A 25,439-nucleotide genomic window follows, 5' to 3' on the forward strand; every position below is an offset into this window, starting at 1 on the left:
TTCTCTCACATAAACAAAATAATTTCAACGCACAAATAATTTTTAATAATTATGAAATACTTTTTACTGTTTTATTTAATAATGTTCGAAAATATAAAGCATGCGAATTTTTCGTAATTTTTAACTGTTTTGAGTTTTGAGTGATAAAGTACAAAACTTCATAATTTGTAGATTTGCTCTTGAAAAATAAAAATTTTCAAAATACGAAACTAACTTCAGACATTTTTACAACTCGAAAACAAAGGAAGAATAGAATCCTTTATACAAGGCGTGTACTAAACAATTTAGTAAATTTACATCAACTATTAAAATATAATATCAAATTTGGCATAATGAACAGAAAAAGTCTTCTCTAAAACGTTCTAATTCGATGAAAGACAATCGATTATAGTTTCGATTAAAGTTTCGATTTCTATATCGAAATCTTTATTAGACGTCATCGATGAAGTTTGTTTACATTTCCTGATGATGGGAGTGTGGTATGTCTGAGGAAATTTAATTAATTGAACTATGTAAGTGTATTAAATGTATCAGTATTCTATATATATTAAGTATAGTTACGAATCATTGTAAACTTTCAAGACTTAACTTGTAATTTGTTTTTTTTAATTCTCTTAAATACACTTATAAACGTTAATTATTCATAAAGATTATTTGACTTACTACTGTAGTCTATTTTTTTTCCATCTTCCCAATTAATGCCTTATCTTCCATAATGTAGAATTTTTATTTTTTAGATAACAGCTCTTCAAGGTCAACGCTCTTAATTTTTTTTATTAGAAGTCATTTAGCTGTGCACCTAGTAACAAGAAATGGGGAGATATCTAAAAAGCATGCTTCTTTCTCGCCAATTCCATTTATTAGTAAGAAGTATTTTGTATATATTTTCGGCTATAAGTATGTTATTAGCATTTGATATCTTAGCTACAATAAAAGCACCGAATATCAAAATTACGTAGATACTTGTTTGATCTTTTGTAGCATAAATTTATCATTAACTTAAACGTAAAAGTAAAATAAAATTATTAACAAATGAAATATAATGAATTTATAAATAATTATTTAATATTGTTAAAAAATTAAATACAATTAAATCAAATTTTTCATTTTTTTTAAAGTAGTTTTTACAAGATTTTTCTTGCACTCTTTTCATTTTATTTATTTTATTTCAGAAATATGGACTTACCTCAAGGCATTTTTCAGCAGCAGCTGGTGTATGTATTATAATTATTATTGTCGTCATGACATTGTTAGTATATTTAAATGAAATTTATTTTCATGTCATATATCACCCATTACTTTTAACCCCTTTAGAATTGCCAATATTTAATTCTTATTCTTTAGTAATACTTTTACTACTACCTACTTACTACTTAATACCTGTACTGCTAAGTTTTTTTTTATTATTTATGAATTGCTTTTTTTAAAAAAAACTCTTTTAATCTTTAAAAATTATATGTTCTTCCCCTTGATTTACTTTAAGGCTTTATAATATAACCAAAACTTGAAGGATGAAATGAATGAAAGAAAAATCTGGAATATTTAAAACTCAATCAAGTTATTAAAAGCAGAATGAAGAAAAGAAAGCATTTTTTATTAATTTTTATAAAAAGTAGGTAGGCTATTTTTTAAAAAAAAAATAAAGTCAACACTATACATTAAAAATATTCTTAAAATATTATTCCATTAAAATTAGAACCTTGATATTTTATCACTTCCTTTAAAACATATGATCAGCTTCAACAAATGTTAGTTTTTTTATGTATAATTTGTTAACTTCTCTCTTTACTTTTAGGGGTTAGATATTTTAAATTTTTTTAAAAGTTTCTGTTTTCTGAAATTTTATTTTTAGGACGAGTAATAAATTGTACTTTTATAGAAAAATTCAAGTACTCAAGAGCACAGAAAAAATAAATGTGCCAAAACAATGCAGGAAATTTGAAGAGAAATTCACCTATCAAAGAGTGGAGTTTAGAATTGTCTGACTCTACATTGTTAACTAAATATTCGATTAAAAACGACAGAAATTTAAAAACTTAATTACACAATTTTAAATATTTTATGATTTTTTTTTTGTTTAATTAATAATTCGAAATCACTTTGGATTCCTTGCTGCCCAGAGGGCTTTTTATTTTAAAAGGTAGATAATTTAAAAACTTTCAGGTTCAGATTTAAAAAATTTAAAATTTGTCACTTGATTTAAAAAAAATAACAAATGTATTTATAGAGAACATGATTGTTTTCAGTGGATTTTGATATTTATGGTCACTGAACTCTAATCATTATAATATTTTTTATTTAATTTGTAAGTCTATTATTTGTTTATTTCATTTTCGTGATCTAGACAACTAGTTAGTCGTTTTGTCTAAAAAAAGAACCCATTACTATGACTCTTATCGTCTTACTATTTCTGTTTTCTGAAATTTTATATTTAGAAGAGTGTTTAATTTGTGTTCATTAATTTTGTTCTGTCATTAATTTATGTTCATAAATTTTTTTTTCTAGCCAACTACAAAACTTTTCATTGATGGGAAGTTTGTTGATTCCAAAACTTCTGAATGGATTGATGTTCATAATCCTGTGAGTTTTTTTTTCATTTTTAAATTCTTTGTAAATAAAAAAATTGTGCTTCATAATATCTAGATTAAGAATCTATTTTTATGCCTTTATATTAAGAATCAATCAATTTTCACATCTAAAATAATGTACTTTTTTGTTCCTATAAGTCAGTAGTAGAGTTCCAATTGATATTAATGTAAGATTTAAGTGATTATTATTTTTTTGTTTTGTTTAACATAGTCAATATTTTTAAAAATTTTCTAAAATTTATTTTTTACGTATTATATTTTCCATGTTTTGTGTTCTTTGCTTTGTTTTTAATGTATTTAAGGATAAGCTAATGATTATAAAGATAATGATTATTTTTTTAAAAATTTAATGAGTAACATTTTATTAATAAAATTATTCTACTTCAGAAAAAAGATTTTTTACATGTAACTTTTTTTGTAAATTTTAATTTGTAAAGGAATATTATAGATTCACTGAAATAGGTAAGCTTTTTATTAAAGTAAAAAATACGAATTCATTTCCTATGGTTTGCTTAGTAATCCTAATTTTGATATTATTGTTCAAGTGAAATTAATATGAAACAATGAGAATATAATTTAGTAGTTACTTCTCAACTTATCTTACTCTAGAATTCTGATGTAGTAATGTACTTGAATTCTTCCTAAAATTAAGTATTTAATTTTTGGTTTATGTGAACCATAATGAATTAAACTCAACTTTAGTCAAAAGGTACTTTATTTTATTACTTTTGTAACTGCAGTTTCTTCTATAATTACCACTAAGGGCACTTGATTTAATTCCTTTGTAAAGTATTGTCACATGCCTTTCTATTGGATGTCAATAGCCACAAAAAATTTTTTATTTTAAAAGTTTAAGGTTTATTATTACTTATATAGCCTTAGCATAGTTATGATAATATAATTGTTTGAAATAAATGAAATTGTTTAAAGATTAGGCATAAAGGAATGCTGTATTGAATAAATATTTTATACCAAGAGGAGGGAAAAGATGTATGAGTGACAAATACAAATTTAAAACAAGAATAAGAAATTAAGATTAGAATGCTGAGAAATAGCATGGACTATTTAATGATACTACGGATAAAATTCAGTTGTTCTCCCTTTAAAGTAATTCAATATCTATGTTTTGTTACCAATGTACTAGTTAATCAAAGAAATGTTTATGTTCTTATTTGAATGCCAGGCGACAAATGAAGTTGTGACCAGAGTTCCTAAGTCCACACCATCAGAAATGGAAGCAGCTGTATTGTCAGCAAAGGAAGCATTCAAGTCATGGTCTCAGACATCCATTTTGACGCGTCAACAAACAATGTTTCGCCTTCAGCATTTAATCAAAGAGAATATGGTAAGCCAGTACTTTGTAGGATGAAAAGTTCTATTCATTGTATATGCTGTATTTATGTATAGTTTTGATTTGAATAGATATTATAAATTTTTGCTATTTAAAAATAAAATTTAAATTTCTATTTTTTAAATGTCTGCATAATTTTAGTTTGTGTTTATCATACTTCGTGCCTAGTGGCATATAAGGCCCTTATCTTTTTGCGCCAGCTCACTTGGTTTCCCCCCGCAAGATTTCACTTCAGACCAGCTAGCCCATCCCGTTTGTCTTTTTTCTTCTTCCACCTTTCTTCTCCATGTTAGCATGAGTCTGTATCTTTTTCATTTGCCCTTTGGTGCCCACCTTAATGCTACTGGTGGTATTCTTGTAAGAGGCATTCTCAATACATGACTTTTTTTGAATCCATCTTTTTCTTTTTGTACTGGCGGTGATTGGTTCTTGCCTGGTTTTACTGAAGAGTTCTGAATTTAATATAGTGTGAAGCCAGAATAGTTTTAGAATATTTCTTAAACCTCTATTTTGCCAACTATTTTGTTTTGTACTGTGAAATATTGTTAGTTTCCATGTTTTTGACCTATACAACAGTACACCGCTTACCATTAAATTAAAAATGTTTATTTTAGTCTTTAGCATTAAATTATTCGATCTCGAAACTTTTAAACGTTTTTTGAAGCAAAATCATACTTTTGAAATTCTTGCTCCCATTTCAGCATCTGTTAAACCCGTCCTATCAACAATTGCACCAAGGCAAGTAAATTTTTTAACATCTTCTATTACGCCACTTTCAATTGCAATTGCACACTTAGTCTTGTTATTTATTCTCACAGTCTTGGTTTTGTTCTGTTTTTCAATACAACATTCATAACATATTTTTCAAAAAAAATTTTTTTGGATTGCAGATCATCAAGTTTGCTGGCAAATCACATTTTTATCTGTGACTCCGTATTTTTCTTTATATTGTTGTACCAATCGGTCTGACTTGGTACTATCTAGCACATGTTTGATTTTCTGTTCTGTTTCTTTTAATCCACAGTGTTAGTGAAGACATTCCTTCTGTGCCATTCTTGTTTGACGTTTTTCTTGTTTTGGGTGTCTATTTCAACATTTTATCCTTCTAAGGCAGCAAATTTATTTTTGAATTTGATGACTAATCTGTCTCTAATATTTTGGTTCTTTAGTTTAGAGGTATCGAATCCAATTGGTCTTCTATTTTTATTTTATTAAGTCTCAGTTTCAGATTTATCATCACTAAGTAGTGATAACTTCCAACGTCTACTCCTCCCCTCACTTTTACGTCCCTCATGGATCTTACAAACTTTATATTCCATTAATAGCAATCTGGTCCTTGGTTTTCCAATTTGGTGATTTCCATATCACTTTATGAATTTCTTTGTGTTTGAAATAAGTTCCACCAATAACATGTCCATTTAATTTACGAAAGGATACAAATCTTTCTCCATTTTCATTTCTTTGTCCTGAGGCTTCATTTTCAATCAATCTTTCATCGTCATATGTTTTTTTTCTTCAACTTTAGCATTTAGATCTCACATTATGATTAAAAGGTCATGTTTTGCAACTTTGTTACTTTCTGTAGTTGATCATCAAAATGCTCTTTGTCTTCTTCGTCTGCATCATTTGTTGGAGCTAACACAAGTATAATAGTCATTTTTATATACTTTAAGAAAAGCCTTGACTTAATTATCCTTTTGTTAACTGGCTTTCAAGCAATCAGACTCCTCCTTCAAGTTTTTCATCATTTCCTGAATAGAGTATTGTTTTATCATCTGCTGTTTTGATATTTCTAAATTTAGTCCACCTGGCCTCACCCACTCCTAGAATATCAAGCATATAGTTGTCCATGTTTGTTATCTGTCTATTCTTTCCATTTTTGCACATAGTCCTTACATTCCATTTCCCTACTTTTAGTATTTCTTTTGCCTTGGGCATTCGCTTCATACGACCAGAGGCTCCCTTGTATTAGGGCTTTCTCCCTGACACATCATCAAGGCGCAAAATCCTCAATAAACCAGGGAAGCTAGCAGTCATCTCGAACCTTGCAAGTCTCTACACTTTCTGTCATTGCACAGTCTAAGCTTTGGGTTTCTATAATCTGGAAATTTTTTACGATTAGGAGTGATTACCCCCTCGCCCAACCTTCCTCATTTGCACAGGTTTAGGACTATCATCGGATTGAGTGAGCTCTAACTTATGGCTGAGTTTCTGCATAATTTAAAATCTTATTTTTTATTTTGTTTAGACTTTTGGTCTTACGTACGGCCTTACATACGAAGCCGAAGTTTTTGAAAATGACAATATTTTGTCTCTTGAATACAATCATGACACTTTGTTACGTTATATCTTATCTCATTTTTCTATTAAGAGGGGGCTATATCGTTCCATTTTTGGGACCAAGTTAACAACTATGAAGATATAATTTCTGTACTGATTGTGCTATAAAGCCTTGTTTATACTAATTGCGTTTGTTTTAAAAGTTAGAAATTAAAATTATGCTCTTTTTATACCAAATAAAATATAACAAAAATATTTAGATTAAATCTCTGTTGACTTAGTAAATGAAAATTGTCTGTACAAGGCTAGTGTTTTCAATTAGACTTTCTTCTGTACTCATTAAAATAACTTGAATTTTCTTCAACAGTATAAGAAAAAGGAAATTTTTGCATCAAAATATTCTCTTAGAGAAAAATATTTCATATAAAAACAGTTAATTTACCAAGCTTAATGCATTTAATTATTTGTAATTTAATAGAGTTTTTATTAGTTTTGAAAATGAAATATGGTTTTTAAGAAGTCTTTGATTTATTTATAAAGTTAAAGTTACACAGAACTGAAATTATGAAGTTCTTAAAAAAATAAAGAAGTTGTTACTTAAAATAAAGTGTTATTTAAAGAAATAAATATTTCAGATATGAATGAATAATTTACTGAAATGTTCTGTTTATTTATTTAAATGATACTAATTTTAATATAGTTATGCTCTAAAAAATAAGTGGAATTCACTAAAAAATTTCCCTAAGTTTTACTTCTTTTTGGTCACTCAAGTAACACAAAAAGCTTTATAATTGATTTTTTTTAAATGTTGTCAGCTCTGGCAATGTTTCAATTTCCGAAAATGCAACATTTAGTACCTCAGAATACAAAATATTTGGCTAAAGATAGCTTAATACAACTATACTTTGAAATTGATGCATATAGATTTGAAACCGTACTGATTTTCTGCTATCTGAATTCTGTAGTTAGCATTGATAACAACATAGAAAAATAAAAATCAATGAGCAGAGGCTTATAGTTTTTTAGATCAACATACATGAAAAGAGATAAAAAGTTGCTATTCAACTAATTAAACTATTATATGCCCAGTCTTGACTTATGCATCTTAAACTTGAACTCTATCCAAGTAAGAAAAGGCTATTATTGCCATCTGTGGGAGAAAAATTGAACTATTTTTGGCAGAATTGAATAGGTCAAATTATACAGAAAGCATGCAAATAGAGAAATTAGCGAAATTTATAAGGACATTGATGTACTAAAATTTATAAAGTTAAACAGATTGAAATTTGAGGACACATTTGCTATTTAAATTTAACTATCTCAACACATAAGATATTCAAACACAAACCAACTCGTAACAGAGCTAGAGAAAGCTTCTTCTTTGACTGGACTCCATTAATGCAGATTTTAAAACTATCAGGGTAGTGAACTGGTAACAAGGTGAAGGACATAGAGAAACGTTATAATAGAGAATGCAAAGGCCCACCTCGGGCTGTCCTACTAGTGATGAGGATGAGTATCTCAAAATAGTCTAATGAATTTGAAGTTTTCTTAAAATTTCTGCAGCTAGAAGAGAGAAATGTGATTCTCATAGGCTTAATACTGATTGTTTCTACAGTTTTTTTCTGTAAATAGTTTTTGCTTTTTATCTATTTAAATTTTGCACTTTTTTATGTCTTTTTATTATTTTTTTATTGACTATTACAGTCATGCCCTTTTGACTATTACAGTCAAAAAGACATGGTCCTTTTTTGTGATGATTTATAAATGTTAAAACTTTGATTTTTTTTAATATTAAATATTAGCACAGTTTAGTATGTATGCAATGTTTAATATATAATGCTTAATGTATAATGTATAGTTATGATGTGTTTCTTTGCAGGAGAGATTAAAACAAAGTATCACCCTAGAGCAAGGGAAAACTTTAGCTGATGCTGCAGGAGATGTCCACAGGGGATTACGTAATTGGACTTTATTTCCTTTTTTTTTCACATCCTAATTTCACTGTCCTATTTTTACAACTACAAATAAATCCTTACCTTTTATTTATGTTTTAAAAGTGATTTTTTATGTTAGCATTTCTTAAAATGCGTGAAAGTATTAAAGGTTCCCATTATGTTAGGTATTCTATAAAATGTTCTGAAATATTCAACTCTCCATTTTATCCATTTCAACACATTTTTTTTTAAAATTCTGAAAAATTCTCTTCTTTTTTGCAAATTGTTGGAAATTATAAATTTAAAATCATTATTTAATATTATTAAAATCATTATTTAATAAATAGTTTTTAAAATATTTTTATGAGATATATTTTGAAATACAAAACTTATTACATACTATTCTACCTACTCCAATAGAGTGAGTTGAGCTTTAATACTTCTTTTTTTTTAAACTGTGCTGTTTTGTCTAGAATAATGCTCTTTCATTATAATTTTCTTAAAACATTAAGAAAAAAAAGATTTAATGTAAGACAGAGGTAAATAATTTCATATAAATTAACTTAAAATTTTACGATAGGCATTTCAACAGAAAAACAATCAGTGAGAAAGAAATTTGGCGCAAAATCATATTTGTTGAAACAATGTGCAGTGCATAAAATAAATAAACAAAGCACCCTGAATAACTTATGGTCTAATAATTGTATTTTTCCAATATGAGACTCAATAATCTTCGTTTGTTTTTTTAAAAACGGAGTTTATTTAAAATTTGATTTCACATAAACTATTGAAGCGATTTTGTTCAAATTTTGTATTTTCAATTTAAAATTACATTTTTCAAAATTATGTATAGTAAATTAACATTAAGGGGTCCAAACTTTTTACCACTTTCCTGAATAAACTATTGGGACCTTATTTTATCCCACATTTGAAAGGTCATGACTTTTAATCAGAAAAAATGTTTAATCAGAGAAAGTAAGTTTTTCTGTCTGTTTTTGTAACCTAAAATATGGTCTGCTCTAAACAGTTATTATGTTTAACGTAAGGTCTTTGAAACCATTGAGATTGAGTACTAGTATGTGATAATGTAATCATTAGATCAAAAGTTATGCAGGGTTTTTTCGTTTTTTATGTACACTGTGCATCACTATAAGCCTTTTGTATTATGAGAAAACATGTTGACAGCATGTGATTCTTTGTTTTTCAGAGGTTGTTGAGCATGCCTGCTCTGTCACTTCCTTGCAGCTAGGTGAGACTCTCCCATCCATATCTAGAGATCTCGACACCTTCTCTTACCGCCTCCCATTAGGAGTGACCGCTGGAATAGCCCCTTTCAATTTCCCAGCCATGATACCGCTTTGGGTAAGAAACTTTCATTTTTATGAAATTTAATATTTTACCTTCCAAGTGTTGAGCCCCTGGGTAAAATTGTACAGAAATTTCCCTGCTGCACACTACTTTGCTATTGTATAACAGGCAGAAACAAGTTTTCTGATTCAGGAAAGCTTGTAGCTGAAATTGGGAAAAAGCCAGAACTAATACTCAGAGGGTTAATTGGGATTAAATTAATTTATAGAGCAACCGTTAAAAAATGTTGTCTTTATATTTTTTATTAAACTTTAGACATGTTTTAATTTGCTATCATAACTCTCTAATATGCCATCTGGGGAGGAGACCAGTTTGATATCTTGATCCTCCCCCTGTCCCCCTCCTGTTCTTTTTAGTTGTATAGGTATGTACTATAATATTTTCCCCATTCTTAATATTTTTCGTATTTGTCAAATATATTTTTTAAAATTTTCTCAATGCTTTCTTTTAGAACTATGTTCAATGTAGTTTACTGTTCCATTTTGTTTCCTAACTTAAAAGGTTTTAATCTATTTGAAAATCAATACAGAAACTAATGTACTTCCTCCTCTTATGACTCACCACACGCTGATGGTGAAAGCGTCCGAAGTACAGAATATGTCTATAATAAATTACATAGTAAAAGTAATATGGAAATCATTGACATGAAAATATTGTATTAAAATTACTAGAAATAATTTTTATTAAAAATATTATGTACTTACTGCTAAAATATTTCTTATGAAAAAAAAAGATGAATTATATTTGTTTACTAAAAAAAATGTAGAAAATTTGTCGAAATTTCAATGCACTCTTTCCTTTAGAGTGCAAACGATACACTTTAAACGTTTGTAACAGATTTCTACTCAGTCTTTGTAAATTAGTGTAAATACAGAATGTTTCCATTTGTTTCAAATGCTTTGTCGTCTTCTGTAAATGTTGGCGCTGGTAGTGATTCTGTATTGTCATCTTCATCGGTGTCATTTCTGCTATCATTTTTCCAACGGCCATTTAGTCTCAAGTTTTAGCAACTTTCCTCAACTGGTACATAAACATCAAACGTGATGTTTGAGGTGTTTTTACTAAACTGTTATAAACTATCTTTTTCTTCTTCCTTATTAACATCAGGAATGACTGTTTTTTTCTTCTCATAACAGAAACTTAAATTTTTTCAAATGTCAATCAAATTTCTAGATGGAGATGTAGGAATCTTCTAATTTTTTAAAAACTGTCTAAACAACCTTTGGTAACATTATAAAAATAGCTAATGTACCGTTAAAACAAGACTATATATACAGGAAAACAAAAGATAAGGGAAAGATGGATCAAGGTTTCACTGCAAAATATTTCACGTGCGAATACCTATTATAGAGGGGTTAAAATATTGAACTCTTATTATGAAGGATTGGGGTACATTCACCACTAATGACTTGAAGTCACTAATAACTTGAAGCCACTAGTGACCCTGTTTTAGATCTATGGATACTAACTTGCAGAGAAATAAAAGTAACTGGTGACGCTATTTCTATCACCATGCTGTTTTTTTGTGAAATTAAGGAGCCTTTAATTTACAGCTATTGAATGTTGAGAAAGTGCTTTATATACATATATTGTTCAACAATTTAAATTTGATAATATTCTTATTATTTGTAAAGTTTACTGGGTTTCTCTCTTTTTACAACAGCTAGGAATATTATTAATGTATCATTTTTGTAGCATAATTATGTCGATGAAATTGTCTTGTTGAGAAAGAATTCATGTTTATAAATATATTGTTGTTTGAATGGTGCAGATGTTTCCATTGGCTCTTGTGACTGGAAATACAATGGTCTTGAAACCATCTGAAAGAGTTCCAGGAGCGACCATGATCCTGATGGAGCTGGCTAAAGAGTCTGGTATTCCTGATGGAGCTGTTAATGTCATTCATGGGGCTCATGAAGGTGTGTACCCTGTTATAATTATAACAGTTATTTCAGTCAACAAGTATCATGCGTAAAGACAATCTATCTAAATCTGTAAAAACGTTTTTTTTAATTCATTAAAATTCTTCATTAACAGCTGTTATTTTATATTATTTATTATTGAGATTATTTTTGTGTTATTAATATTATATAGGTTAAAAATTTTGAGTTCAGAATGTTAATTATACTGTTATAATTATAACAGTTTTTTCAGTCAACAAGTTATCTATCATACTTAATGACAATCTATCTAAATCTATAAAAATGTTTTATTTTTTTTTATTTTTTAAATTCATTAAAATTCTTCATTATTAACTTTTATTTTATCTTATTTATTATTGAGATTGTTGTTCAGAATGCTAATTATGCTTAATAAATATATGTGCAGGTATAACATTTTAATATTTATTGATTGATAGATTAAATAAGGAATTCATTATTATCTGAGCTACATATTTTCGATTTGTGTCTTTTATTTTATATTATATTTGGTCTCCACTCTACCTTAAATTTATTTTCGATTTGGTTTCTTCTTGTTCGGTTTTGTCTGATGTGAGGCACCTCTGCTTTAGTAGCATTTTGCGCCAAATGCTCTAAACCCAATCCTTCCTAGTTCCATTTTCTTGGGTTACTTACTTTGTTTATAAAGCCTGACAGTTCCTTAATAGAGCTGAGATGCAGCTTTTTTTCGGGTGGATAGTGTCAAAAGTAGTAAATCCGGTAAGGACATCACACTCATATAAAATATGATACGCTGATTCCACATCCTTGTAACATTTCCTGCATATTGGTTCTCATTCTATGAAGGTGTTTTCTGAAAATGATATTGTCCACAATTGTCTGTATCTTCATTCTTGGGAACCTAAGGATTTCAGAAGCGATTCGTGCAGACGAACTGGTAATCATACTTTTAGCATGTTTATGTCCAGGAGAATTGTGCTAAACCTTTTTCATCTTATTTAAGGATACCTCCCTCGCACTATTCATGTTGATGCCACAGAAGGGTTCCATTCCTATTGGATTGAAAGAGACGTTACAAGTTCATCAGCTCTTTTGTTACCTTCAATTCTCATGTGTCCTGGCACCGAGATAAGAACAATCATATTCCTGGTTACCAGTTCTCTTAAAAGAGTTCTACATTCCATAGCATTTTTTGATTTAATTTGGAATGAATTAATAGCCAATAAGGCCTTTTGACTGTTGCTGAAAATAAGAATCCACTTACAATGGTAGCCTTTTTTTATTTTTATCTGTCGACAGTTGGTGATGTAGGGAACCGATTATCCGGAATGATCGGAACCATCGCTATTCCGGATTACTGATTTTTCCGGTTTTCTGAATTTTTTCCATTTTTTTTTGTTAAACCCAATTAAAAAAAAAAAATATTTGGAAATAATCTTAAAAAGAAAAAAAAAACGATGAAGTAATACACTAATGATTATTGCCAAATGATGTTATTGATCTTTCAAAAAAGAAAGAAAAATCCTAAAATCTTATTAGGAAAAACACATTCTTTTTAAAAAAAAATGGTTGGAAAATTTATCGAATTTCATTCCAGTTTTTTGGTTTCCCGGTTTTCTGATTTCCGGATAACGGGTTCTGTACTGTAGTAAGATTCTCATAACTCCTTTATCACATAATATTAAAGAGACATATTAATGTATCTGTGAAAATGTGTACGGACTAGTAATATCTTTTAGTCACTGGTTCACAGACCAGTGTCTAAATTTTCTAATTTCTACGGCTGCTTTGCTTCAGAAAATCTTATTTCATATTTGTGTTGATATTAGGATTCTTTTACTATAAACTGAAAAATATTTTAAGTTTAAACTTAATCGTAAATTCATTTTAAGAGTTTTTTTATGTATGTCAAACATATGTTTTACAAAAATTAAACGTTATTTTGTGCGGATCTAATATATTTATATGACATAAAAACTGTATTTGTTTTTCTTTTTCAGCTGTTACATTTATCTGTGATAATCCTGACATAAGAGCGATTTCATTTGTGGGATCAGATAGAGCAGTAAGTCATACATATTTCTTATTTTAAATCTTTGTGAAGTATTTTAATTTCTATGTTTTGCTGTTTAACTTTTCCCTCAAAATTTTAGTGAAACTTAATGATCTCTGTTTCTTTAGACTAATGTTGGAAGATCTTATATTTATCCATCCATTCATTGGGACTTCATTCATTTGAAATATAATTGGAGGAAATTGAAAATATATTCAGTTATCAATATTTAAACTTATAAAAAATTGAATTGTTTACTTTTAAATTCTCCATAATACCTTATTTTCAATAATACCTTAGGTTGGCAAAAATAATGATTTCTTTTTTTTAAAAAAATCGTAAACATAAAAAAAGTCAGATTTCTTATTAAAAAACATTTTTATGCCAAAAAGTGTAACAAAAAAAAAGTTCTTCACATTGAATTGCCCAATCGTTTCTTAGTCTAATGTTAGTCAACTTTTTTTTTCTGGACAGTACTTTATTACATTCAGAATTATGTGTTAGCATCTATTAGTTTATAATATTCATGCAACTATCAGTCATAATAAAGTATTTCTTAAAAATAATATCATCAAGTAGAATATTGTAAACTACTTTTGCTTGATGAGTTAATTAATTTTAAATATAATTACAATTTGTGAATTTAATGTGCTTAGTGAAAAGTATTTTTTGAAAATATTTTATGGATATGTTTATATGCATTATATATGCATTAAGAAAGTAGCCTAAGTTTAAGTCATAATGAAGAAAAAAATTACTTTAGCACCTATTTGTGTTATAAATAATATCTGTTAAGTTTATGGGTTAAAGTTTTAAATAAAAATGTAGTGTTTGTAATAAAATTTCATTCTGGAATTTTTTTTTTAGTTAAGAAAATGTTTGAAAATGAATTTCCCTTTTATTTATTTCTTATAATTAATGGTAAATATATTTGAAAAAAGACGCTCAATGGCAGAGTGGTAGCGCTTTGTGCTCTCATATCACAGGTCCAGGGTTCTATTCTTGGACCAGGCAAGGTTAACCTTTCATCCCTTCAGTGGGTTGGTGAAATGAGTACCAAGCATGCTTGTGGACTACGCACCACGTTCGGCTGACCACCCAACCGGAACATCTGCTCCTCAGAGCCCCAAGTCAAGAAAACTGAGAAGGGCTCATTAGGCCATGGCCCTCCATGGAATGTCGCACCTTTGAGTTTAATTTTATATGTAAAGAAAAAATCAAAAGTTTTTGGTTTTCAATATTTAAGTAGGAATATTTAATTTCCATAAAGTATTAATATTTATGTATGAATATTTAGTATATTTATGTCCCAAACTTTGCTCATGAAATGCAAAACTATTTTATTTTATTTTTATTTTTGACTATGCATTTACTTTGTGAATATTCCATCAAAACTAGTTAAACTGTTTTTATCTAATTAAACATTTTAATTCTAATGTTATTTAAAACTAACAATTTGTTTTTATGCTTTGTCTTGCGCATACAACATTGTTGATTTTTTTTTTCTTCAGGGAAAGTATATTTATGAAAGAGGATCTATGAATGGTAAACGAGTTCAGAGTAATATGGTAATTATAATTTCTTTTTTATTTAAATGAATTTTATTTCTGGAAGCTTAAAATGATTTTTATGTTTCTAGGGTGCCAAAAATCACGGAGTTATCATGCCTGATGCAAATAAAGAACATACCTTGAATCAAGTAAGAGTTTATTTTAATATTAAAAGAATAGTTTATTGTCATGAGATTATTTACCATTATAATTAGGAGTTTATTTTATCATTATTTCTTGTAATCATTTACAACTTATATTATCAATAAAAGATTATTTATCATTATCATTAGGAGTTTATTTTATCATTATCATTAGGTCAATATGGATTAAGAGATAATTTATTATAAATAAGATTTAATTTTATCATTAAGAGATTATTTATCATTTTCCTTATGAGTTTATTTCCTCATAAAAGGTTTTTTTTATCGTTCTGTTAAACCCTTTTCATTTCGTTATAAATATTTCATGAATTTAATGTTGTATTTTATTTATTAATTTCAAAGCGTTTTGTTTTTTTAAAATTTTATATCAAATACTTATTTATATGGCCTAACAATTTTTGTATTTAGTCTGGTATTTATGTTCATTCCTTTATTGTTTTAATTTTGTATTAATTTCTACTAAACTTCATTAAAAAATCTCTTGTACTTTTACTTTTTATAAATTCAAAATAATGTTAGTGTATTTTTTGCTTAGTTTGATGTTAAATGAATTAAAACTACAGACTTGATTACTTCTTTTGCTTTTTTCCTTACATATAAAGAGGTAGCAAAATTTATGCTTTAACATTTGGTTTAATATGATATTTACTGCCCAGACATTTTACTTGCATATTATATAAAAGAACTGATCGGCAAGTGTTTCATTTTAAAGTTTTAATAAAAATTTTATAGCATTTGCTTATTAATGGTTATTCAACTACTACTTTAAATGTTTTGAATGGTTAGAACTTATAGGTTAGAGTCTTTATTTTTCCTCTTTTTTGAACTATATTATGAATTTAACTTTTGTTTCATTTTTGCTCAGATTGAAATATTTAAAATTTCACCCAGTATTTATTCTTGTTTTTTTTAACTTATGTTCTTTATGATATTTAATTTTTGATAAGCTTAATATTTTATGAACTTAATGCAGCATTTATTTTTTACTTAACTTAATACTTGAATACTCAAGTCCTCAATGTTTACTAAATTTGATCGAGTGATCTTTAAGTTTACTATTTTATTAACTATTAATCTGGTATTTATTTGTTTAGACTTGGTATTTTATGTATTTTATCTTTTTTTTTCTCAGCTTGTTGGAGCCGCATTTGGTGCTGCAGGTCAAAGATGCATGGCCCTCTCAACTGCTGTGTTTGTAGGAGAATCTCAAAAATGGATACCCGAACTCGTAGAACGTGCCAAAACTTTAAAAGTCAATGCGGGTAATTAATGGTTTTCCACTTTGGTTTTATTGTAATAGATAGTGTAAACTTTACAAAGCTATACTCAAATGCAACAATAAGGATATTTACTCAGTTTTTGTTATTTTTAACTTTAAAAAAAAAAAATTATGAATTTTTACAGTTATTAAGTTTCTAATTAGGCTTAATATATGATTTTGTTGCTTTTTGAAGTATTTTATTTTTTAAAGGTTTATTGTAATTATCTTTGAAATAATTATTGAAGCTGATTTTAAAAATTTTTGGTTTGTCCATTAATTTTTTAAAAAAATTTATCAATTGCAATCCATATGTAACTAGAGATTTGTTAATTTTTGACTACAAATAGGAGTTAATCCACACTTTTAAAACTACTCTTAGGATTAAAAGTGCTTTAAAAGTTACTCGTATATAGGCGTTATACTTATTTTTTGTGCCACTTAAAAAAATAATAAGTTTTTTGTTTTGTAATTTTTTTGTTTGAAAACAAAAAACTTTTTAAACTAGAATGTATCCTCAATTGTCTCATATAGCAGTTTTTAAATTTTTTGATAACTAAAAAGATATTTTTTCTATTTTACCTGAAAGCAGTTAGACTGTAGATAATAAATGTTTTAATTTGAATCTTAAAATTTTTTCTTTAAATTTTTGATGTCGCTGACGAAAAAAAAAGACACAGTAACAGACAAATAGTAGGTAGCAATAATAGTTCCCAGTAGAACACTGAAGTAAAGCATCATTGGCTGTGGTCAGCAGGCAGGTGGTTGACTACTTGAATCAGTGTCTATAGGGGCAGAGGTTGCTCAGTTTCAGTCCTCGTTAAACTGTTCTACTTTGAAGTGCTCAAATTCGCTTCACAGATTGTCGGGCTCCCAAAGCTAGGGAGCCATCCCCATTGCAGAGGATCAAAATTGCGGTGGCATGTCTTTGGATCATCCCCAGGGAGTTTCCCAAACCGTCACCAATAGCCCATTGTGCAGCTCTAGTATGACATAAATAAAGTACCGACCAAACAACAAATATATAAAATGCTTTAGATTTTTTTCGTTGTAGCCATATTTTATTTGTCAGAAACTGTGTTTTTCTTGTTAACCAATTTCTTTTTGCATATTTTTTTTTGACAATAAAAGTCTTAATTTTATTTGACTCAAACTTTCAAGTTTACATTTGCTTTAAATAACAAACATTAATAAATGACCATTTATTATGTATCATAATTGAATATATTAAAGGGTAAATATTATTATTAGAGATTATCTGCTAAATATTCAAGCTGAAATCATAATGTAAAATTTTAAGGTACTGTTTTCTTGAAAATCAATTTATCATTATTTGATTCCCTATTTATTCTGTAATTTACTTTGCTACATGTTGATTTAAAAGTACGCCTGTTTAATTTGTTAAATTATGTTTGTAGGTCATGAACCCAATACCGATCTTGGACCTGTCATATCGCCTCAAGCAAAGCAAAGAATTTCAACTCTTGTTGAATCTGGTGTTAAAGAAGGTGCCAAGCTGATATTGGATGGACGCTCCGTCAAAGTGCCGGGATACGAAAAGGGCAATTTTGTTGGACCCACCATACTTACTGATGTGAAGGTGAATACATTTTAATTTTAAAATTCCATTAGACTGTCTAGAATATATGATGTCACTTATATTTAAAGAATCATAAATGGTTCTGAGTCTTGTATCAATAAACCCTACATTTAACTAAACTTAATAGTTAGAGAGGTCAGGAGACATTAAAACTAATTTCTGAATAATCTAATTTGTTTTGGAACCACCAAGACGCACAGTCAAACATAAATAAAGCATAATGAGTCCCTCTATAAGAATAAGTTGCTGTTATGGAAACTTTTTTTCTTTCAATATTCATCTCTCTGTGTGTGTATATATATCTATAAAGTTCAAAATGAAGATAAAATGAAGGAAAATTACAGATATATGAAAAGGGGGGGGGGAAGAAAAATAATAATAATAAAAAAAAAACAATTGGGAAAAAAAGAAAGAAAAAGGGATAAAATTTTTTTAAAAAATCCAGAAAATAAAAGATATAGTCTTTTCATCAGCCCACTCGATTATATCCGCAAAAACAGTGCTTTCTGATATTGTATCAATATAGCCAAAGCAAAATATATTAATATAATAGTGTGAGGAGCACTTAAAAATTTTTTTTACAAAAATTACAACAAATGAAATAGAACACAATAAGTTAAAATAACACGTAAAAACAGAAAATAAAATAAAAGGGAAAAACTATATAGCGAGTAACGAATTCAAATATATATATATATATATACATGCATACGTACAGTATATTCTCTATATCTCAAGTTGAAGGGATGCTAAAAAAGTTTGGAGATAATAAGTTCAGAACTAAATATGTTCTGAAAAGTAGAAAAATATATTCTAAAATATAAGTCATGAAACAAAAATAACTACTATTAAAAATCTATGCAATGATAATTGATTATAAGTCTAAATGCAACAATGATAATTTTATTTTTAGAAATAAGACAAAAATTATTATGCATTAAATAAAAAAGAATTGGTTTACAGTAGTTTTTAATTGTGATTTTTCCGAAAATGTTTTTTTTTTCATTTCGAAAAAAAGTTTCAAGGTTGAGACTTTTTTTTGGGGAGTCCACAACAAATTAAATTTTCTTAACAAAGGAGAATGTCTCATGTTATATGACTACAACAAAAACTTTGTTAATGTTCTAATTTCCAATTTTTTAATTACCCTTAACTCTGTTACTAATTTCTCGCTTTGATTAGTAAATTTTTACTAACTTATTTATTTGTTTAGAAATGGTTGAGATTTTTTCCTTCAAATTTGTGGAATTAAAACCCTATTTAGCAGAAAAATCACTGATCAGAAAGAACTGAAATTTCAATAGTATGGTTCCAAAACTTGGGAATTTTTTTTGAGTGTGGCATTGTCGCATAAATAGATGGTGCTGCAATTTAACAGAATTAAAAATATTGTCAATGGTAGGGAAGGAATGGATGGTGCTTTGATAGAAAGAAAATTTTGTTGCACTTATAGAATTCAGTAATTGGGAAAATGAACTCAACTGCAAACACTTTCTCATAAACATAGCGTAATGAAAATGTGAAGTCGCCAAGCTCTTCTACCCACTTTGCTACGCATGCAGCATAATCTTTAGTGAGATTTTACATGTTTTTCTTAACTATGCTGAAAAAAAATTTCATAACATTTGGCTCGTATGGTTGAAATTTCAGTTCTTTTAGGTCAATGATTCTTTTGTCACCAGGTTTTAATTTCAAAAAATTTCAAAAACTTTGCCTGTTGTTAAATTAAAATCATTAGATAAAATACTTTTACGAACTTTGATTGTTAATTTTCATACAAGCTAAATGCACAGAAATTTATTAAATTGTTTGGAAAAATATAATTTATGTTTTACTATCAAATGTTTCATTTCGTAATTGTCTCTGTTAATGCATAACTCTTTAGATTGATGCTGCTTAAAACTAACATCTCATTATTTCATTAATACCAAAATGATAAAGGTTTATCTTTTTTTATATTTTCAGCCTAACATGACTTGTTACAAGGAAGAAATATTTGGTCCTGTTTTAGTTATACTCTCCACTGATACCATTGATGATGCCATCAGTCTAATCAATTCTAATCCTTATGGGAATGGTACTGCAATCTTTACAACCAATGGTGCCACTGCAAGGAAATTCACTCTTGACATTGATGTTGGTCAGGTATACAATTATCTTGATTATTAATATTCATATTTCTAAACATAATCTAAATACGTTTTTAAGTATAATCAAAAGCATGACCTAATGTATTTCCTTATTTAATTCACAAAATTGCATTAGACTCAGATTAATTGCATTACCTTGACTATGTAGCATTGTTTTTATATTGGCACATCTGTCAACTCTGTGTTTGCATCAACAGTTGAAAGGATCATAATGTTTGAGCCATGAGCATCCCTATGCAAATTTTGACAGTTGTAAATACATATTTTGTGAAAAAGAAGGGCTCGAAGAACATACAGGGTATTTCAAAATTCTGGAACACTTTTCATGTTTCTAACTATTTATAAAAATCTAATGACGGTGTCGCAGTTTTCCATTGTTTTTGGTGCATTTTTATTGTTTGTAAAACCACGTGGTATGATCCAGTTTTCCCAATTTAATTATCATATTGATTTGGTTGTCATCAGCATAAAATTGATGTAAGGCATAAAGGTATTGTTTTCTTATAAATAATTTTGTATCCTGAATTTAAAGGTATTTATACTGTTATTCTTACATAAATTTTTTTAAAAAAAATAAGAGTTTAATAGGATTGTTATTATTATAAGAAAACATATTTCTATGTTACATTTTAAAATAAAGTTCTTTAAATCGGTGTCCGATCTCATTAAACATTTTACAATTGTTATTTTTTGGTGCAAATTACATTAATATACTGATATGAATTACTGTTAAAGAGATTTGTTTAATGATGTAGAATTTAAACCCTTCCTTCTCGCTCCCATGAAAATGAGGGGTTGAGGTTTCGCCCTCTATTTCTCGCTCCCGTGATTTTCTCGGACTGGAGCGTTCAGCAGTAAAGCGCCAATAAGAGTAAAACTAATTCATTTCTTTTTCCTGAAAAATATTTTATTTCTCATTTTACACACCAGATGGCAGTACAAGGATATTTTTAAGGTAATTGTAGATAGTTCGTTTATTTTAAACTAGATGTCAGCACTAATCAAATACGTGTATAAAAAGAATAGGCACTTTTATGATCGTTTTCTTGAAAATTAACCGATCATTGAGGGGTTAACTTTTAGCTTCATGCATATAGTGATGAGTGCAAACATTGTTTTTAAAATATATCCACCTGTTTGATATCTGTACTGTTATTATATTTTTGATTTTGTGCTTTTTGTAAATAGTGTCATCACTTTTTTAAAATATATTTTTTATTATTCTTCCTATTTTGTACTGTTTTTATTTTACTTGAAACAATCCGTTTAGCATCATAAATTTATATTTGAAGGTTGGTGTTAATGTTCCAATTCCCGTGCCATTGCCGATGTTCTCTTTCACTGGATCGAGAGGCTCTTTTCTAGGAGATGCCAACTTTTATGGAAAAGCGGTATGAATGCTCACTTTATATTTAAAGTCTCTGCTGCCATTAATCTCAAACATTTGAAATAATGAGTGATTTTTTTTGTTAATAAATCTAATAGTTAAAGTATATCAATAAATTATCGCAAAATATAGCATCCATAGAATCGCAAAACGGATTTTGACGTATTAAAAAACTGTATTGTGCATTTGAAATTACTTAATGTAACACTATGAAACAGTATTAATTTTGTGCTACATTAACTACTATAAATAATTTCGTTGATTGTATTATTACAAAATGATAAAGTATAAAGACATAAGTGATAAATAAGAACATCTCTGACTTTAACAAATATTTATGGCCTGTAGGTTTTAAATTTTAGGAGGATTTTTTAAAATTGAATGGAATAAATTTTAAAAATATTTGGATGTGATAAATTAAATTTTAAAATAACATTAAAATGATTACTTTTTCTTGATTTATCTTCATTGACAAGTATTGACTAAATGTAAGCAAGGCAACCATTGTTTGCAGAGAGGGGGTTACCAACCAAACAGAAGCAATGTTGTTCCGAACAAACAACAGAACAGAATTATGGGAGCCCTTACTCCCTCCATCTTGGATTTTAAATTACATGTGTAGTTTTCGTTTTTTTTTAATTTTTTTATTTTTATTTATTTAACATACTTTTGATGATTATGCAACTGCAGAATACTTTTTACAAAAAGGATAGAAAATAGAGGGGTTGATTTATTAGCTTAGGAGAAATATCCGGGTAGCAGAGAACCATAAATTTTGCATCAAAAATGCATATATTTCACCTTTAAATTTTGCCAAGCATTCGTAAAATTTACTTAAAACTAAATCGTCAAATTATAGCAAAAATGGTTACCCAAAAAACATAGAATTTACATGAAATTTTACGTAAACAAATTTATTTCCTTTATGATTATTTTACCAGCTATTTTTTGCTTGTTAAGAATGAGTACGTTATTTTTACATAGTATTTGCGTGAACAAGATGTCAAAATTTACATAAGTTGAAACACCAAATCATAGCAAAAAACGATTATCCATAAACATAAAATTTGCGTCAATAAATTCGAACCGAAGTTTACCGAACTTTAAATAGTAAATTTGATTTGTCAATAATACGCTAAATACACAGAATCATTTTTACTAAATCTAAGTAGTAAATATCGTCAATCTTTCGTAAACTATATGAAAGCAATCTTACAGCAATCTTGGTAAAATCCATTTCATTAATATTACGTAAAATATAACGAAGCTTTTTTTACTAGAAGGGTAGATGGTAAAATTCATTTCGTTAATATTATGTAAAATATACCGAAACTTTTTTTACTAGAAGTGTAGTTGGTAAAATCCATTTCGTTAATCTTACGTAAAATATACCGAAGCTTTTTTTACTAGAAGGGTAGTTGGTAAAATCCATTTTGTTAATATTACGTAAAATATACCAAAGCTTTTTTTACTAGAAGGGTAGATGGTAAAATCCATTTCATTAATATTATGTAAAATATACCGAAGCTTTTTTACTAGATATCTCAAAGGTAATATCATTTTGTTAATATTACGTAAAATATACCGAAGCTTTTTTTACTAGAAGGGTAGTTGGTAAAATCAATTTCGTTAATATTACGTAAAATATACCGAAGTTTTTTACTAGATGTCTCAATGGTAATATCATTTCGTTAATATTACGTAAAATATACCGAAGCTTTTTTACTAAATGTCTCAAAGGTTATATTATTTCGTTAATATTACGTAAAATATACCGAAGCTTTTTTACTAGATATCTCAAAGGTAATATTATTTCGTAATTATTACGTAAAATTTATGTATAAAGCGTATTTACTTTACCAATTACCCAAAAGTTAATGTTTAATTTATGTATCATACATGGGTAGCACTTGATAATTTTTAGAACTTAAAATTTTTCCTCATAATTTTAAAGCAATAAAATGATTGTGATGTTGATTTTGAGTCAGACAGTTAAAATTATGCATTTGCCAGTTTTAAGATTTTTTTAAAATTTAATTTAATTGCAATTCAAACTGATGAACTGATTTGGACGATGCTAGGAAATTCTTTTGCCGTAAATTGCACAAAATCAAACATATCAAAAATCTAAAAGCAGACAACTATTTACTATTTAACTACTTTCCAAAAACCGTTTATTACAGTATTATATTGGTGTAATTTTGTCAGAAAAAAAAAATGAACAGAGAATCCGTAATGCTGCTTGCTTCATATATCTTAATTCTGATTCGGCCTTGTATTTCTCATGTATCAAAAGATAATGCTAAATAAAGTGAATATCTGTCACCAAATTATTTGAGAAAATGAATTTATGAGAATTAAAAATATATTAAGAATTGTGATCCTTCAGCAGTTGAGTTCGCTCAGGTGGAGAGAGACCTTTTAAGCCTTGTTGTGTTGATTTTTGCTTCAAAATTATCTATCATTTTTATCTATCAAAATTATCATCATTCAAAATTATCTATCATTTTATCTATCAAAATTATCATCATTCAAAATTATCTATCATTTTTATCTATCAAAATTATCATCATTCAAAATTATCTATCATTTTATCTATCAAAAATATCATCATTCAAAATTATCTATCATTATTGCTATTTTTTTCCTGCCAGTATATATAGTTATGAATTAAAATATTTTTTCTATTCTATCAATGATTTTGAATAATGTATGTTTATATTTGAATCTGCTTTCCTTTTTAGGGTATCAATTTTTACACACAGCTCAAAACAGTGACTCAGTTATGGCGTGAGCAAGATGCTTCACATTCCAGAGCAGCTACTTCTATGCCAGTTATGAAATGAAATGAAACGTTTGAGAATAATTAAATGACTGTCTTCCCTATATTTCTTGTTACGTCATTGTTAAAATGCAAATAAATATTTTTTATTTTCTGATATTTTTGAGCTGATTCCCCCCCCCCTAATATGAGCATATTTGTTACTTAGAAATTAAGGCAAGAATTTTGAGACTCTGAAATATTAAAATCCTTACTTTTAAGTATTTTTTGGAAGTTTGAAAAAGATTTTATCATATCTTAGAGAAAAAAAAATTCTATAATGTTAAAAAGTGTTATTATAATTAATGTCACCTGTAAAAGAAAATTAGAGCACATTTGTGATTCATAAAATTTATTTTATCACGAAGTTGCATAACACAAGTTTACAAGCTACAAAAAGTATACAAGTATAGTAGGTTACAATAAAATCAAAGTAATTTAAATTCGAAGCGAAGAAATTGATAAGGAATAATGCTTTTAAACTGTAACAAGAATTCAACAATTTGTGAAGCATATCATGCTTTTAAAATTTCTGAATTACATTTACCTTTCGTCCTAGCTGAACATAAGTTTCGCAATGTAAACAAAGCAGTTTAGATCTGTTATGTGAGACTTTAATACATAAATAACATTTGCATACAATTAGCATAACAAAAGTATTTTTGATTAGCATGAAAGAGATTTTATCATCTCAAGACAAATATCCTATAAGATAATATTATTGACCAAGAATATAATACACATCATAAAAATTTTATAATATTATTTTTTAAACAAAAAACCATGCAATCAGCATAAGAAAGCATTTAAAATATGTTGTAAGTAGATTGAACTTCTACAGATTTTTTAGTTCAGACTGCACGATTTTTTCCCGTTAAGCCTAATTTTCATTTAAAAATTCAAGTAAAATCCTTACCCTAATTTCCAACTCCATAGGAAAAAAAAAAAAAATAAAGTATAAAGNAAAAAAAAAAAAAAAAACAGCGCTGTGATTTACAATTGTCTCTAAAGAACTGATGTACTCCGGATCA

The 25,439-nt window shown here is 27.8% G+C and overlaps 1 protein-coding gene across 2 annotated transcripts; it reads left to right on the forward strand.

The window, feature by feature from the left end:
- Positions 1-376: 376 nt before the first annotated feature.
- Positions 377-24,526, forward strand: LOC107456507 (probable methylmalonate-semialdehyde/malonate-semialdehyde dehydrogenase [acylating], mitochondrial). Of its 2 annotated transcripts, none has more exons than XM_043048414.2 (16): positions 377-512; positions 738-863; positions 1,173-1,214; positions 2,506-2,580; positions 3,772-3,933; positions 8,102-8,180; positions 9,364-9,518; positions 11,296-11,443; positions 13,426-13,490; positions 14,990-15,046; positions 15,118-15,177; positions 16,325-16,454; positions 17,869-18,050; positions 20,016-20,195; positions 21,493-21,591; positions 24,332-24,526. In XM_043048414.2, the coding sequence occupies exons 2-16, from the start codon at positions 813-815 to the stop codon at positions 24,431-24,433; spliced, it is 1,587 nt and encodes a 528-aa protein (XP_042904348.1). In that variant the 5' UTR covers positions 377-512; positions 738-812; the 3' UTR covers positions 24,434-24,526. The 2 variants fall into 2 exon arrangements, with proteins under 2 accessions (XP_042904348.1, XP_042904349.1); XM_043048415.2 differs by having other exon boundaries at positions 449-591.
- Positions 24,527-25,439: the final 913 nt, after the last annotated feature.

The sequence above is a fragment of the Parasteatoda tepidariorum genome, chromosome 1 (assembly GCF_043381705.1).
Source record: "Parasteatoda tepidariorum isolate YZ-2023 chromosome 1, CAS_Ptep_4.0, whole genome shotgun sequence".
Taxonomy (NCBI): domain Eukaryota; kingdom Metazoa; phylum Arthropoda; class Arachnida; order Araneae; family Theridiidae; genus Parasteatoda; species Parasteatoda tepidariorum.